Source organism: Lates calcarifer, unplaced genomic scaffold (genome assembly GCF_001640805.2).
Source record: "Lates calcarifer isolate ASB-BC8 unplaced genomic scaffold, TLL_Latcal_v3 _unitig_5109_quiver_2936, whole genome shotgun sequence".
Classification (NCBI taxonomy): domain Eukaryota; kingdom Metazoa; phylum Chordata; class Actinopteri; family Centropomidae; genus Lates; species Lates calcarifer.
Window position 1 is genome coordinate 7,914 of NW_026117298.1, and position 18,879 is coordinate 26,792.

The 18,879-nt window shown below is 42.0% G+C and overlaps 1 protein-coding gene across 1 annotated transcript; it reads right to left on the reverse strand.

Annotated features, from left to right (window-relative positions):
- Positions 1–326: 326 nt before the first annotated feature.
- On the reverse strand, positions 327–18,262 carry LOC108873758 (uncharacterized). Its single transcript, XM_018662053.2, has 2 exons — positions 18,238–18,262; positions 327–995 (listed from the first exon to the last, which is right to left on the reverse strand). The coding sequence occupies exon 2, from the start codon at positions 993–995 to the stop codon at positions 462–464; it is 534 nt and encodes a 177-aa protein (XP_018517569.1). The 5' UTR covers positions 18,238–18,262; the 3' UTR covers positions 327–461.
- Positions 18,263–18,879: the final 617 nt, after the last annotated feature.

Below are 18,879 nucleotides of genomic sequence, written 5' to 3' on the forward strand. Positions count from 1 at the left end.
CCAATGTCAAACACAGCAATGTGGTCAAATTTTTTTTCAATTTTTTCTAAATACGAGCAAGAAAAGACTTTTTAAAATGAGGAAGATGTTTTTCAATCATTATGTGTAGAAACACAATTTCCACCCACATTAAATCAAACCCTGCTTGCAACTGTGTGAGTGTATACATTTGTTTCTGTAAACAAACCTAATAAATGCTGTAAAACAGTTCAGTTCCATGGAAAATAAACTGAAACACTGTGGATAATTTATTTTGACATATATAACATATATACAGCTAGGTTTGTGTCACAGATTCACATACACACACCAACTAGTGGGATACATGTCTGATTTGTTTGAAAGTGTTTGCGTGTTTTTGTGTTAACAGCATGACTCACAGGATAATTGCCCACATGAAGCCTGGCATTAGAGATCATTTCACACCAGGGACGGGAAACACAGACAAACACATACAGGCCTCACCTCTCTTCCAGCTGTTGGAGGTATTTTCTCAGCTCATCTAAATTTTTATTGGCCTTTTGAAGTGCGTCATTCAGGACTTTCTCTCTCTCCTCGGCCCTCCTCTCCAGCTCGTCTCCCTGGCTCCTTAGTCTCTCCGCCTCTGAGTCTCCCAGCTCTCTTCTGAGTTGTTTCTCTTTTTCTTCAATGGTTTTCTGATACTCCTCTTCCATTTCTCTCCTCCTCCTTTCATTTTTTTCTTCCAACTCCTCTCTCAGAACTCTCTCTATGTCTCTGTACTTATCTTCCAGCTTTTCTCTCATGCTGCTCTCCTTCTCTTCTGATTTCCTCTGCAACTCCAGATGAAGTGCCCTCTCCCATTCCAGCCTGCCCAGCTCCAGTGCCTCTCGCTGGGCCTTCTCTCTCTCAGCAGTCCCTCTCACATCCTGGAGCTCAGTCTCCAACTGAGCCAGCCGGGTGCGGAGTTGATGGAACTCGTAGTAAATGAGGTAGGTTACACCACAGTAACGGCACACTGTCTCACTGCGCTCCATCTGAGGGGAAAATGCATACAGTTTGTTGGAATAATAATAATAATGAGAAGGAGAAGAAGGGGAAAAAGAACAATATTAGTTTATAAGTAGCAACAAACAAATCATGCTATACATCAGTGTATAAATAAATGCAAGAAGATAAAATCTATATCTTGCTTTTTACAAGGAAATTAAACTGAGGATAAGGATGTATGTTGTATTGTACGGGGCCTTTAAACAGAACTATCAAAGCTGTCTATAAAACCATTTCGACTGACAACTACAGGCCCAATTATCCATAAAAATCTGTTTCAGTCACTGGTGTCAAAAACGTCTTTTTTATCTGTCAGTGGTTCAAAGCAGAAGAACACTGATACTCTAATCCCTCCTTTAGATTTTGTTTCTACCGCTGTCTGTTGGGAAAAATGTCTCCCAAAATTATCTTCCTTTCTCTGTGCGTGTCAGTGTATGCTCTCCAAGAGGCTGTCACTTTTTTCAGGCTTATGAGGGGTAAGATCACATCCCCCAAGCTTTCATCTTCGTGATGATATGTGGCAGAGAGGCAGATGATGTTTGTATGACATGCTGACAGCTTCTGTGTCAAAAAGCTCCAAATAGACTGCTACATGATGTAAACAAGGTGAAATAAACGTGCAAACAAAGCTGACATGCTTGGGATGACAACAGCTAACAGAACAGATCATTTTATTACTGCTGACAAGGCACAGAGGTCATGTGATTGCCTTTGTCCATTTGGTCATCCACTTGTTTGAGTGTGACAAAAATATCTCAAACACTAAGGGCTGGAGTGGCTTGAACTTTGTGCAAGGTTTTAAGAAACCTACTGATTATGGTGCTACTATGACCTTTTGCTAGTGCCACATCTGACGAGGAAGAGGACCAACTTCCTGGATCCTTTGACCCAGAGCAGCTTTGTTTTTTCACTGTGTACTATTCGCGTTCTGTGTGAAAGTACTCATGACAATTTGGTGACCTTAATGGTCTTTCTCCTTTTCTCCAGGGCTCATGGCACAATGGACTGATGGTAGTGGTGGTTTATGTGGAGTTTTTCATTGGAATCATCCTGTTTAACTGTTTAATCCTTTTGTGAGGATAAGAGAGAATAGCTGACAGTAGAGGAACAGGTAAGAGTTTACTGACTCTGGACAATTTAAATAGTGTCATATACTACATGTGTTCATTACTATTCAAAAAAAAAAAACTTCAATGGGAGCAACAGGATAATAAACTTCCTGAACTTAGCAAATGCAAATAAAAATCTAAATATAAGACTACTTTGTGATATTGAAGTAGAGAGTTAATAACTCTTTGATGATTTTCAAGTAGACTTTGTCTTTGTCTTGTCTTTGTGGTGCAAACAAACAAACAAACAAACAGAACTAATGCTAAGAGCCTAAACATGAAAAGACAGAGAAAGACAAGTAAAAAGACAGAGATCAAAACAATGGCAGCCACTGCTTGAAAGTGTTTTTCCTGAAAACCACTGAAATGGATTTTATTGAATTATCACCATCCTTGTCGCCCAACTCTCTCTCTCTCTTCCTCTGCCCCTCTTTTTATTCTCTTCTTTACAGTAAGAGAGAAGTCAGAAAGAATGACGGGGTGGTAAACAAGACAGACAGACAAAACACACAGCATCACTTGAAAGTGCTTCTAACGTGACAAGTGACTGACAGGTGACACTTTCAAGAAGATAAAGCTTCTCTGTCTCCCTCTCTCTGTCTCTCCATCTGCCACATCTAACTTCCTCTCTCTGTTACCACCTATCACAGCGCCTTCCTGCTCTGTGTTAGCATCTTGTCTATCTGTGTCAGGTCAAGGTGCAGATTATGTCTGCCTCACGTCTTTAAGACAGCAGGCATTCGTCCTCTAGCAGCCATGACAGACAGGAAGAAAGACAGAAGAACAATTTATACACTCACAGCAAGTGCTAAGGTATAAGAGGAGAAGACTGTGCACACTTGGATCCAGTGCAAGCAAATGATAACAAAACTAAAGGTCTCCTGCTGTGCTGGTGGTTCTGCTGCTGAACCAAATGCTACAGACAAATGTCTAACACAAGGGAATCAGCACCTCATAAAAGGACAAAACAGAGCATGACTCTCATGCAGGTACACATGGGAAATGAACTCCAAAACAACCAGCTAACGCTAACATATCACAAGTTAAGACACCTGACTGCTTTATGTAATGATTAATGTAAGTACACAAGACGCAGGGCTCCCCATGTATTTGGATGCTTGTATAACAAAGCAAAGATGTTGGTGTTGGATTCCCTTGTGTCGGACATTTGCCCTGATGAAAGTCTAGAGACCGACAGAGGAGAAAAAGACGAGGGAGTGTATTAGTGTGGGTGGAGAAAAAGCTCCGCAAACATGACAATGTATGACATCGGTTGCCACAGAATGCACTCTGGAGAATATGGGCTATTATCTGTTTGCAGTGTTAGTGTGTAGCGCGCGAGAGAGAGACAGAGAGATTGTAAGTGTGTGCAAATGTGTGCAATATTTGGGACTGTGGCTCAGGGGGTTTTGATGTTTACTGTGCAGATGTCCTTGTGGTTCCTGCAGGCATATATACAGTAAAAACTAATAAGTGTGTGTGTGTGTGTGTGTGTGTGTGTGTGTTTACATGTGACTGTGTTTGTAAGTGAGGAGTGGTATGTTGTCCAAAAATGCTTATGCATGTAAATTTGTGTGTGTCCGTTCCTGTGTGGTGGGGTAGTTCTTTCTGTGAGTGATGTAGTCATGAAGACAGACAACAAGGGTGCAATACACAATATTAAAGTGACCTGAGGGCTGAATCGTGCCTCAGCTATATTTTCACTCACACACACACACACACACACACGCAAAGGCAAGCTTTCTCACACTCATACAATCAAGCACAAACAGTCAAAAGCACACGGGGGTAGATGAAAGGCACAGACACACACACACACCCAGAGACACGCAAATAGACTGACAAATAGACACGCACATGAAAACCTACACGGATACAAGCACAAACATGTACACGGATACAAACAAAAGACACAGACGTAGACAGACACATACAGAGGCAAATTTACTCGCATAAGCATCTTCAGACAGACAGGAAAGTCACACAATTGTCCAGTCTTAACACACACATGCACAAACACACACACACTGACTCACACACATACACACACCCTGAGGGCAGAATGTCTGCGCCACCAGTCGGCTGTGTGCTCCCGTGACTGAGTTTGGCCCCGTGGGGAGACCCCTTGCCCTGGGCACTGACACGTTCACTTAGCACTCAAACCACAAAACTAACCCCTCCACACGCTCTCTCTCTCTCTCTCTCTCACACACACACACACAACACACACAACACACACAACACACACAACGCACATGCTAGCAGAAAATACCTGAGAGGAGAAGGAGAGAAGAGACAGGGTGTTTTGAATGAAACAAGGAAGTGTTAGAAAAAGAGAGAAAGAATGAGGGAGAGTAGGGAAAAAAAATCTTGTTGTCCTTTAAATGTTTTATGCCAGCAGCCAATTGATGCTTCTCTTCTACACGCCAAACCTCTTTATCCTCTTGTGCGCCCGCCACATCTATGGCTCCCCTTGTGTGTCTCTTATCTCTCTTTCAGTCTCTCTCTCGATTGACTCCATTAGCATGCTGGACAGTCGCCAAAAGCAGTTTAAAACATTGATTTTGAGACACGTACAGCTCTTACACTCGCACCACACTGCTTCAATTCATAGTGATGATTCTATTATATATAGAGTTAATAAATATCCATTACAAAAGAGCTCATTATAAAGTCAACATGTTGTATGTAACTATGCAAAACATGCACAATGCCTCAGGGTATGTCAGTGATGTAGTAGCTGTGTGTCTGTACGTGTCTCTGTCGCAATCTTCGGTCAATAACCACAGAGAACACTGAATCATCCATCCTCTTACTGTAACTGAACCTCAAGCATGTGACTGCACCTAACAGGTACCAAGACTGCACTCTGAGTGTGTGTGAGAGTGTTCTGTGACTTGGACCACCTCCACAGTTCATGTTATCACCACAATGCCTCCATGCTCCATCAATTAAACATGGGGCTATTACCTCTTGCCTGATGTGAAACATTTAGGAGGGGTGGAGTGGGTGCAGGTTGTGGTGGTGGGGTGGGGTGGGGTGGGGTTGAGAGGGTGGGGACATTTTGTGGGCGGCTGGTGTCTTGCCAGGATGAGAAACATAATTAATTTACGCGATGCCTTTTTACCTCCCTGACTGTCTGTGTGCAAATGTCTGCACTCATTGTCTCATGTACTCAGGGTGGACCACTACGCAGACAAGACACATAAATAGATCTACAGTAATTTTCCCAGTTTGACAACTACTCTCCTTTTGCTATCACTCCACCTCTCTTTGCCTCCTTAATCTTCCACTAATCTCCCACTTCCTCCTTGCATCCCTTTTCCTTGTATTTGCCCCCACCTCCACCCCCTTCTCCTTCCTCCTCCTCCTCCTCTTCCTAAACAACTGTCCTTTCCCCACCCTCTGCTCCTCATCTTCCGGCTCCTCTCTCTCGTCCACCTCCGCCTCCTCAGCTACAGCTGCCGTGACCCATCTGGCTCATCAAAACACCAGAAGTGGGTCACTGTCACGAACACAGGCCTTTCATGTTACACACACATACACACATGCACAGTATACCCTCACCCCCCCACCCCATGTCCATATACACACCCAAACATGCTTTCCGTGACCAAAAACTGACCCAACAGGCATGCAGCCACTGTTAACCCACACAAGTATACACTGTGCACACACATAAAAACACACAGTACTGAATTAGTCTTAACATCCAAAACCACATCCGATTGTGACACACAACGTTTGTAGTATGTTATGAAGTGCTGAAAATATTTTTATAGAAGCTAGAGGAGCTTTATTATGAGAATGGTTACTTTGTTTCTTGATAACAAATGCAGGCACTTAGAGGCTCAAAAAATGCTTGTTTTTTTTCATCCACTTCTCTGCATCAAAGGCTCCTCTCCTTTTTCCTTTGTGTTACTACTAACCCATTTGGGGAGCCTACATTTCCAGTGTTCCTTTATGGATTTCTTAACAACTTAAAAACCTCTCTCTGGCTTCTGGACTGCAATTTGTTGGTACTTATCGGCCACGGAAGCCTTGGCCAAAATCTGACAATAAATCGTTTGTCTCTTAATCTTATTTATCAGATAAGTAGAAGGTCAAGGCTTTTAATGAAGGAGAGACAGTGTGCAGACTGTACACAGCAGGCAGAAACAGAGAATTGTAGACAGCAGGCCACAACAGATCTTCACAGACAGACTAAACAATTTATTTTCTCTAATCCTCAGTACTTGAAAAACCTGAATGCCCTTGTGCAATTTTGGAAAGAAGAAAAACTACAACCCACACTCACTAATACAGTCACACAGAGCCATAGCTGAGTGCACATTGAAATCTGTTTATAGATGTTATGGAGGGGTACAAGGCACTTAGGCATTTTTTTGGGTGCCTGGGGGATTAGAGGCATTAGGATTAGGTTTAATCAAGTGATATGATGATCGGCGGCGGATTTAGGGAGGAAAAAACAAAGGCAGGAGAGCAGGCTCGCATCATACCTGGATCCTTCTGAACTCTTTCTCTTTCAAACTCTCTCTCTCTTTCAATCTAACAAATGCTCTCTCCTCTCTATCTGCTTAGCTGGCACTTCATCCCACTCCTCTGTCTGTCTATGGAATCACAGACATGATAGATCACGCAAGCGTTTAAGAAGGGATTAAGTAGTTAAGGGACTTATCCATGTTTTTTTCCCCTAATTTCCCTAAATTATTTTCTTTTTTGGACTGTGACAGTGCGTGAGAGCTTGTGGAGTGTGTCTGTGTGTGTGCATGTGTGTGTCCTACAGAAAACATTGTCCAGCTGTGCTCTTGTCTTTTGCGTGTCAAAACGAGAATGTTTTTGTGAGCTTTTGTCACAAATTGTGTGTGTGTGTGTGAGCGCTTTTGTATTTTTGTCGTTTTATTTTTTTTCTTTTTTGTTTTTTTTTTTGTGAGTGCATGAATATGCCTGGGTGCATGTGCGTACATAATCGTGTATGTATGTGTGTGCGCATGATGGTGTGTGTGTGTGATTGAGACGGTGCTTCGTGACTGTGGCTTTGTTGATTTTTGCGACGATAAAGACCCCCTGTGGTGCTCAGTGTAGCGAGAGCCAACACTGAGATTCCACTCATCTGGACCCCATGGCGCACCACACATCACATGACAAGTGTGTGTATGTGTGTTCATGAGCAAGTGCATGAGTGTGGATGTGGGCACGTGTGTGAATATTTGTGTGTATGTGTAACCTTCTTGACCACGGCACGGTGTGCGTGTCTGTGTTAATGAATATGTTTCTATGTCTGTTTATCTGGGTGTGTATGTGTGTGTATCTGGGTGTGTGTGGAGGAGGGAAAAGGGAGAGGTAGTAGCGGTCACAAGGGATAAATGCGGGGGGGCAGAGGCGTGCGAGTAGCAGGGAGGAGAGAAGGGAGGGAGCAGACAGATCAGGGGCATACTGTACTGCGGTGGATGAATCAAAGTGTGTGAGATGGTCAGTATCTGGGTTGTGTGTGTCTCTATGGAAGAGTAGTGCTGAGGAATCCACAGTCAATCACTCACATTCACAGATGCGTGCATGCAGACAGCAGACGCTGAAACGATCAGCAATAGTCACAAGAAATTCAGAACAAAGTCAGAGCAGACAGCCGTGTGTTGGATACAGGGAGTATAATAAAGTGAGGGCTTGGAGGGGGGTATAATCCAGGGTTGCATGTTTGTCGCCTGACTGGCTGTCCTCCCACTTGCATATCTTCTCTTTTCTTGCCTTCCCTTCCCTGTCTGCCTGGTCGCCCACCTTACTTGCTCCTTTGCGTGGAAGCAGGGAAAGGGCAGTGGCAGGGAAAGAATCACCTATGGCTGCCTCGACCGGCACTTGGCCATGCATCACATCACATCCAAACACAGGGTGAGGTACAGCACGGCACGGCATGGCAAGGCACGGCACGGCACAGCACACACAATAAAAAACAACTAGCCTGAAGTGCAGGCAAAGGACTGGCTGGGCTATCCATTTTGTGCTGGGTGTGTGAGGGAGTTTTGGTTGAATGGAAGTCGACAAATCAGTGTGTGTGTAATTAATGTACTTTATTAGTAATAAAGTAGTAATAAAACTGAGATCCTTCTGGTTGGCACCAAATCCACTCTATCCAAAGTTGACAGCTTCTCCCTCACTATCAACAGCTCCCCAGTTTCCCCTTCCCCTCAAGTTAAGAGTCTGGGTGTCATCCTCAACAGCACACTATCATTCTAATCTCATATTAATAACATCACCCGGTCTGCATATTTCCATCTACGCAACATAAATAAATCGACTCCACCCCTCCCTCACCCCCCATGCTGCTTCCACCCTTGTCCACAGCCTCGTCACCTCCCACATCGACTACTGCAACTCTCTCCTCTTTGGCCTTCCTCAAAAGTCCCTCCATAAGCTTCAACTGGTCCAGAACTCTGCCGCTCGCATTATCACCACAACCCCCTCTTTCCATCACATCACCCCCATCCTTCAGCAACTCCACTGGCTCCCGGTTAAACAGCGCATTGAATTCAAACTCCTCCTGCTTACTTTCAAAGCCAGATACAACCTTGCCCCCCCATATTTATCTGACCTCCTACACATCGCCACCCTTTCCCGTTCCCTCAGATCTTCCTCCTCCATTCATCTCTGTATACCCTCTGCCCGTCTCAGGACCGTGCTCTGGAACTCCCTGCCACCAGCCCTCCGAAACATTGACTCCTTTCCTGTTTTCAAATCCAGACTCAAAACCCATCTGTTTAAGACTGCCTACTCACTCTAACCTACTTACTGCAACTTCACTGCCCTACATTTCTTTTATGTTGATTCTATCCATTGTTATTTTTTATTGATTATTGTATATTGTAAGAGTTTTGTATTGTTTGTTGTATGATTCTTTTGTTTATCATATATTGTACAGTGTCCTTGGGTGTCAGAAAGGCGCTTATAAATAAAATGTATTATTATTATTATTATTATTATTAAAGTTAGGGTCACTTTTATTTACCCACCAAGTACAAGACAGGAAATAACGTGACGCAGTATCAGGTAACAGTTCACTATACTGTGGGTGACCTGGAGCTGGTTGTGCCAGCTGTTGGCAAGTTCAAACTTAGCCTAATTTAGTGCTCACAAGGTGGAGGTTTACACATTACTAAATTATAACAGGTTGCCCCACAGTTTTGCATAGAGACTGGTTGTTACCAAACATTCCCAGTAATTCCAGAAAACTGCCACATGAAAGTGCCGCATAACTGAACCAACTGAAAAAACTGATGTTAGCTAATATACAGTATAACCTGTTTATATGGAAGACTAAAAAAGGCAATATTGTTTCACCTAAAAATATTTCCAAGGTCAGACAATATCTTATTGTATACTGGTCTTTACTAATTCTAACTGAAAGTCTTTTTTACTTCCTTTCATCTGAGTCTTAAATGTATTTATATAATTCCACCAACTTTTTTGTATTTAATGCTGTTTCATTTGTTTTATGTATTTCAAATGTGTTTCATGTATGTGCTGTATATACAATTATGTGAAGCACCATAATCTGCATAATACGCATGAAAGGTGTTATACAAATAAAGTGTATTATTATTATTATGTCATTATGTCATTATGTTATTATCTTGTCTTTTAGGATTGATTTAAAAGCACTTTTACTTGTTGACAAAGCTCTTAATGGTTTGGGACCGGTCTACATTACTAATTCTTTGTCATTTGATAATCCTTCACGGCCTCTAGATCCTCTGCAGCCGGTTTCTTAAATAAGAATCATTAAAACCATTACATAAACTAGAAAATCAGCTGCTCAGCCTTTTTTTTTGTTTGTTATTCATTTGATTGCTTGGTTTTATTACACATTATTTGCACTTGGTTTAATTTGATGGGTTTTATTCTCTTGTTTCTGCACTTTAATACTCAATAGTCACACCTACCTAAGACTTCACATTACTAATTCATCTGGTCCATAAAACTGTAATTTTTAACAATTATGTTATTGTCTTTGTTGCAGCAGTGACTTCCTGTTTAAATTATTTTAAATTACTCCGGATTGGGCAGTACTATAGGTAAATACTATCAACTAATTTAAACATAACTTAAGTCTTCACTAGCTTACATTTTAATGGAGCAACCAGATTAAGCGAATTACTACTGTGAAACTAGCAATAGTACCTCCTGATGCACTACATATCCCTCAGATGGGAATATAATGTTACAGCAGCTCTGCAACAGCTGACTGATAAAGGTAGTTGGACTCTTCAGTTCCAGAAATTCGAACTGTCCTGAGCCCTGCAGCTGATGTTTTATACTATTTTAACCTAAGCTGTTTATTTTACAGACTCCAGTACACTATATGATATACGACCAAAACAAGAGAAGCACCATATTATATTTCATTGACTCTGTATGTTTCTCAGGGCTCAGACTGGGTGCAGACATAAGGGGTGAAGGCAGGACAGCAAGGCAGCCAGTGGAAAACAAGGAGCCAGAGAGAGAAGGGGGAGTATAGTCTGTTACATTAATCAGAGTTAGCAGACAACACATGTGCTTCCGTTAGCCCCACTAGACCACGCATCACAACACGCGGCTCGGCACGACATGGCATGGCACAGTAAGCCAAGAGAGGGCAGAGGAGGTAACACTGGCTGATCTGTGTGTGCGTGTCTGCCTGTCTGTCTATCTGTGTGTGTTTCTATTTTTCTGCTGCTGTTCAGTTTGTGAATAAGACCATACCTTCTTAAATCTACCTTTGTCTTCTTCATTTGCAATTTAAACCAGGTGGAAATAGATGACATTCTGCCTGACTAGATGACAGTCAGTGGAGCGAAGCAAAATGCAACCTCATTTAACCTTCTTAAGAAAGAGAAAACAAGTGCCATCGCCTGCAGTGATTAACTCCGTGCAGAATCTAAGTACATTATGCAAACATGCTTCAGACACTTATGAATGAGTCAAACAGAGATGATTTAAATCAGTTTGACTGTACAAATAACTAGAGCTTAACGTCAGCAAAGCCAGAATATTAAAGTTGATATAATGTTTACAAGAAAATTTAAATCTAATTTACTCTTCGGTATGATGGGTCTACAAGTGATGTGTTTTACCTTTCTGTTGTATCCACTTTCCCTAAACATGCCTCAAATTCAGCCTCAGCTATTGAGGTTTCCTAGAATTCCAGCAGCACCCACAAAACATGACAGGACTAACTGTATTCAGCACTGCATAAGCGGTAAAGCAGTACGGTAAAGCAGTAGCCATGATGGCTGCAAATGCAACAGAGTGAGACGTTCCAGTCTTCAAAAAGTGAGATTTTTACCCCTTGATGAAACACACACACACACACACACAACATCTTTGTGGATATCATGGATAAGGGTCCACTCAGGCTACCATCAGTGAAGAAATTCATCATTTTTTGATGGTGAATTTCTCTCTCTATGACCATTAAAGAATCAGTGCCAAATGTTGAGTCTACACAGAAGCCCTTGTTCTTATCATTTAATGTTGTGGATGCTTTTTTTCCTGCTATCAAACTCAGCTGTAACCTGAGGTATGTTGACATGACATGACATGGTTTGGGTAGTTTTTCCCACACAACACCAGTATGCAAAACAACATTAACAATAAATGTTTTTAGGTGAATGTTTTTGTATTCAGGGATAGACTGTCTGAATACTTGATTAATGTGTAGCTTTTGAAAACAACTTCCGCAGTGGCTGGCATGGAAACTGTTTCATAAAAGCAACAGTGACCTTGTAATGACCTGTGGATTATCATGCAATATTGTCACTTTGTATTACCAGGCCCCAGACAACACCCGTGACAATATTGCACAATAATCCCCCCGCTGTCTCTCAGTCATTACTGCAGATCAGCATTCACCTGATGAAACCTCCCCCTCTCCCTCTCTCTCTTAATCTCTCTCTCTCTGCCCCCAGATGTAAGAAAACAGACAGAAAAAGGGAAGGAAAGGTAAGGGTGGAACAGGAAAAACAGCCAGAGGAGGAAGAAGGAGGAGGAGGAGGATGGGAGCAAGTCTGGGATACACTGATTAGAGTGAACAGACAACATATGTGCTACCACTATCCAGCGACCTCCTGAGGTCTTATTGAGAAGAAGGGCGGAGCGTGTCTGGTTTGAAACAATCCATTATTCAAGTGGAGGGGGGACTGAGGGAATGAGAGAGAAAGAAAGTGAGACAGAAAGAGAAAGAAGAGAGAAGGAGAGATGTGTAGCACAGTGTAGCTCACTGGGACATGTGGCTTCTCTCCCCTCTCCTCTTTTCCTCTAGAAGACTTTGCCATGCTTGGATCAAAAATGGATAGATGGAGGGAGGGAGAGAGAGAGGGAAGAGTAGATGATAGCCCACAACTAGTCAGGTTAGTCAGGACTTTGATTTACACGTTTACACTGAAACAGATGAACAGAGAGAGAAGCTGTTGAAGAATCAGGCACGGCAGTCGTAATCGAAATGCCAGATTTTAATGGAAGAGAAAAAGAGGGCTCTTCAGCAAACAAACCAGACTTGTCTGGTGACAAAGACTATTTCAGTGCTGCAACTTCAACAACTGAACCTCTGTTGAGGTGTCCAAAAGAACACACTGTACTACTGAGTATATCAGGCTGCAGACTATATGAGGACATCTCAACTTTCTGTAAACTGTTACCCTGCTGCCATAGGCCAAAGAGACTGATTCACTGTCAACACTGAATTAAACACACTAGGCTTACTCCAAACAGACACAGACAAGATCTGCACATTCACCCTTGAAGACATTGACAGATGATGAAATTTTTCAACACAGAGACCTTTGCATCCACTGAGGAGACTTAAGTCAGAAAATTAACTTCAGGAACTGTTCAGAAGTTGTATTTTAGTCACACAGATGTGAAGTGATTGGATTTTTCCCATTTGTGTCACATTCAAACTTCCAACATGTAATGAAAATGAGTGAAGCCTGGTCTCTTTGCACCTGTCCTGTCAACATACAGAGGGCAGTGTGGTCACAGCACGGACTCTGATCACATCACCAGGACTGAATCTGTACACCAGTAATATTACATGTGGAACTGTGACTGTTACATTTATTATAGAAGTCAGATGTCTGCCTTCAGGGTGGAAAAAACTAAAACATTTAACTGACGTAAAGTGAAGCTCCATGACAGGTGTGCATGGAGCAAACCACTGTTTGTCCATTTGTCATCAAGTGTGCAAAGCAAAGGGGATACCACTGTCTGATCTACACTGTCACATGAAAGTGCAATTAAATGTAATTGTTTTTAATATAATTTTGTAGCTGCTGTTCTGCTAACATGCTACTTTTGCTACACAGACTATGTAGACACTGTGTAACTTAAACCCTAAATAATACAAGAGCACATACACACATACACACACAAACACACACACACACACACACACACACACACGCACAATGCTTAAACTCCATATAGTTTTACCCACAGTCCACACTTTTACAGACAGCACTCAGCCAGGGAGCCAAAGCAGTCAGTACTACAGGCAGCTGACACATCCAGTGTCTCTGCTCTGTCAGCTGTCCACCTACAACCACAAGTACCTCATATACAAAGAGAGAGCGATAGAGATAGAGAGAGAGGGAGGGAAAAGTAAAATGTTGCTGAGACTCTGGAGTAAGGATAGCAGCCTGAGGCTGAAGAACACTATAATGTGAATGCAGTGGCTAAAAAAACTGAGCACCTCCTCAATTATAAATGAAAGTAGAGTCAGACAGGTAGTGAATGCATGCCATGGCGTGCAGTGTGTGTGTGTACGTGTGCGGCTGGAGGAGGGTAGGTAAACATAGCCTTTTTAAGGACCAATGTTTTGTCTATAATCTCCTGTTGTGTTGGCAATGTGTATGTCTGGTGTTATGAAAGGAAATACAAAAAAGTTAAACGGCATGAAGGAGAGAGCAGGGTGTGTTTGTGTGCTTGCATGTGTGTGTGTGAATGACAGAGTGTCTTCATTATTGTTTTTTCTGGTCTTATTCTCTTCATTGATTCTCTCTCTCTGAAGAAAACGAAACAGGAAATCTTTCAGTTATCTCTCTAACACACACAGTAGGATGCTCCGTATTCTCTCTCTGCCTCCCTTGCTCTCCACTCACTCTCTAATTATCTCTGAAGTGAACGTCTTGTCCTGTTACATTGTGTTTCAGAGCTCTTCACATACCATAACATTAGAGATGTTAACACGGAGTATTGTCACTCCTGTCTCAGTCCTTTTCTCTATACTTGCTTCTTTTCTCTGTCTCTTTCTGCCTGTGCTTCCCTCTCTCCTGGAGGTGAACGTCTTGTCCTGTTACACTGTGTGTTTGAGCTCCTCTCAGACTGTGACACTTGAGAGTGAATAGGTAGTATCAGCACCTCATGGAGAACAAGAGGTGCTCAGCAGCTGCGTAAAAAGGCTGTGGTGTACTCTGCTCCGGTGCTGCACTTAAAACAACTAATCCTTCAGCCACATTTGGACTGGAACACTGTGCTAGGGAAGAGGGAACACATCTTCTAGGTTAAAGTGTCACTTTGACAGCTTGGAGAAAATCCCGCCAAATAAGGAAGGAGCCAAAACAGCTTTGTTTTGAGTTTTGCAGGTTGCAGTAGACAAAGGCTTATGCTGCGTTCAGACTGACAGTAGCACTGAGTCACGGTCCTGAAGGAGAGGGGGAAAAATACATAGTTGTCCACCAGAAATTAATCCTGGCCTCAACTTTTGCTTTAAAACAATGTAACACCATCCAGCGGCACACCTGTGTTGTCTAGTCAAATGAGTGCAATCACAAAATCCAGGTAGATTGCTTTGTAACATGACAGCATATTCTACTTTTTAAAAAGATAATATGATTGATAACTCATACTAATATATATTGGTATGAATATAGAAACTACAGAGTATGGTTATGGTGTCTGATAAACTTTCAATAATCAGACTGGACTTCCTAGATCATATTTCATCTTCCCATTGGTACCTGTAGCAACACGCCAACGCAGCCCTTGAGTTTTTAAATTCAGTACTATTTTTAGTGTAACCACCTGCTTAGAGAAGCAGGTTTGAGTTGATTTTCAGTCCCAAGACCATCAGTGAAAGGGTGAGTAATGCTCTCGGGTCCCTGAACAATAAGTTCTAATATGCACTTGAGAAGAGACTAAGGGGAAGTGTGACTGTATTCACATGACAGTGGGTGAAACTGCAAAGCAGCATGCATTCTCAGCATATTTAAAATACATTACAATACTATATTTTAGGTTCCCTTGCAAAAACTGCCATACTTGCAGAGACAAAGTCTGGCATTGAGATTAGAGTGGTTAGATTTGCTCCACAGAAATATGAACAAAAGAATAAAACTTTTCCCTACACCTCCATTACTCTGACTGGATGAATCAAGTCAGCTATAAGCTACAAGACAATGGAGAAAATGTCATTTGATTAAAAGATCAGTGCAGATTGTTGGTATAAAGATGTAATTCATGTAAATTTTGATGCAGTTCATAGAGAAACTGTGGAACAATATGAATGTCACTGTTCAAATAAATTTGTGTTAAGTGATGTCCCAGCAGGCACTGGACAGATGACAGGGAGATGCCCGGAACAGGCTGCCAGACCAGATGCTTCATGTCTAACACAGAATCATACTTAATAGAAAATTATTATTATTAAGTTTTCAATCCACCCAATCTGCAAGTTTTTGAAATCTGGCAGAAAACCCACATGAAAAGGAAGCCATGTTGATAGTTGGTGGTCTCACACCCTGTCTAACACTGTTTACTTTGAAATGTAATTCAACTACTGTCTTTGCAAAGTATGAGTGGGTACTTTCATGTGCACCTATAGCTGTATTCAAGCTGCATGCCTGTTTATATACACACATAAGCATGCTGTCAGAATGGAAGTTCAGTGCAAATATGTGTGTTTCTGTGCCCAAGTATGTGGGTGGGAGCATGGTGTGTGTGTGTGTGTGTGTGGTGTGTGTGTGTGTGTGTAACCGCAGTGCTCTCCTTCTCAGCAGCCCACCATTAAACCTTGGTGCCAGCCCTCTCCCAGCACACCAGGATTAACAGCACTTAAATGGGCCTGTTAGTACACCACCTCCTCTTTTGCCTCCCACGCCGACTAGCGCACATGGTGCTGCCCACAGCTCTGCGCTTGCAACGCACTGCCTCTGTTGTTTTTTTGTTCTCCACTCACCCCCAGCCACCTAAGCCTCCTCCAATAAATGGTGCTGAAGTGTACTCAGCGGGGGCTAAGCCCAGAACATCCCTCTATTTTACGGACCTATTGGAATCTGAGTGGATGACAGAGGGAGGAAAAGAGGGAGGGAGGGAGGGAGGTATATCCTGAGACTGAACCCAGATGGGTTATGATCAAAATGTCAGTCTCTCCCTCCCTCTCTCATTCTTTGTTATTGTCTCTCTTTCTTTCTTTCCTTTTCTCTGTGTCTGGTTATCACATTCCCCTTGTGACAAATCATAAACAGAAGGACTGAACAGATGCACACACACACACACTGGGACAGATGGATGCCCACTACAGAAATCAATAAATAAAGTGGATTCCCATTTGAGTATGTTGGCCATGGACACAGCAGACAGAAAGATAGATGGACAAATGGACGGATAGGGTGTGTGTGTAGACTGTGTGTGTGTGTGTGTGTGTGTGTGTATGTGTGTGTGTGTGTGTGTGTGTGTGTGTGTGTGTGTGTGCGTGCGTGTGTGTGTGTGCGTGCATGTGGTGTGTGCGCACTGTGCATGCATGGGTGTGTTTGTGTAAGACATTCGGCAGAGGCGGGGGGATTTTTATCAGTACAGGGCCACCCTTGCATAATACCAGGGGGCGTATTGTTCATAGCCATCTACCTGCCTCAATGAGAAATTCCAGAAATTACTAGAGAGCAACAGACAGAGGAACTGAGACAGACAGGAAGAGAGGAGCCGACACAGAGACAGTGATAGTGAGCAGTCTCACTGATCCATTGACTAATCTTACCACTACGCAGTTTGAAGTGGGATGAACAGACAGGTTGTAAACTAGCCAACAGTGGGATATGCCATATTATATCGTTTATGATGAAAGTAACTTTGCTGTTGGCTCCAGTATGGAAGTATTAGTTCCAAAAATGGAGTGAGTGATGGAGTGAAAAAGACTAGAGGCACTACATTATTATTTTCTTGTTTCCCAGTCTTTTCAGAGAGCTACAGATAAAGCAGTCTCATAACCAGCCAGCTGTTCGGTTTGGAAAATTCTGCATCTTTAATGTGGGGGAGATGATTTATACAAAGGTTACTACTGTAGGTGGAAACAACGCCAAGTTAGCTGGGTCTCCCATGGGCGTGAGAAATTAATTAACTTTGCTGACGATGGAATTTAGAAAATGCTTTCACCTTGTTTTTCAACAATCAGAACTGCAAGTAAAACTGCTGGTTAAACTGTGCTTTGTAAGTGCTCAGTATATTTTTCATTTGTGGTGAAAAAAACCCCTTTTCAGAATGCTTGGTGTAAAGCATAAAAATGCATTAACATCAGAGTAATTCATTTCTAGAAAACATAGTCTTTGGAAACAGTAATTTTCTTTTATATACATAAAATACTCTGCTATAACTGGTGGTAGACACTCCATGTGGCTCCTGCTTAAAAGGGAAAAGCAAGAGATATTCCCTGCTAATTATATTCATACCATATGGCATATCATATGGGAATATGAAACTGCCACCTGACATTGACAAGGATATGAAGCTACATGCATTCATTGCCATAATACTTCCTGTGTGCTTTACAGATGGAAGATTAAAAGGAAGGACATTGTCACATTTCTTATTCAAATCATATGGATTACTGCAGCATATGGAAAGAGCAGTGTTGACAAACTCATCAGGATGTAAAAAAAGATGATTTTTTAACGACATATGTTGTGTCAATATGGTCTTTCATTAACATGAAAGGTAACATGTACAGTATGGTGCAAAAACGAATGCATGTGAGGACTGAAAATTATTTGATACTGGTTCTCCACAGAGGGAATCTCGGTGCTCAGATGTAACTTCAAATACAAAATCAGCGAGGTTACCCAAGTCTTCGCAGGAGCATGATTTCTGAATCACTGCTTACCTTCTTTATTTCTTCAGGCAGTGGGTAGATCTCTCACGACAGTGAGGAATCATCTCCATTTCTTCTCCTCCTCCTGCTCTGCCTCCTTAGAGCTCTCCTCGTCTCCTGGAAACAAGCAGAAGACCAGCAGAGTTAGCCACGCTGGAAATGGTGTACAGTGTGTGTAATGGATTATATAAATAGGGCTGCAAGTAACAATTATTTTCAAGACTAATTAACCTGGTTATTTAGATATTTGATGAATGGAATAATCATTTCATCTATACAAAGTAAAAAAAAATGTCTTAGGACGTACAACAGCACAAATAATAAATTTACAATTCCATTAAACAGAGAAAGGCAGCAAATCCTCACATAAGATTATCTGGAGCCAGCGGATGTTTGACTTTTTTGCTTGATATTGATTGACTGTTGCTGGATAATTTTGCTGATCAAGCAGTCAATTTATTGACTGACTGTTTTGGTTGCACTGCACATAGCATCATGAAGCTTTTAATAGAGAAATGCAAAATACTGACCATATTGTGTATTTTAACAGTAACGGTTTCAAGAAAAAAGTATGCATGTAAAAACAAAAATATACCTATGAATCACTAAAAATAAAACATGATATTAAAGTATTTCTACAAGCAATCTCAGACA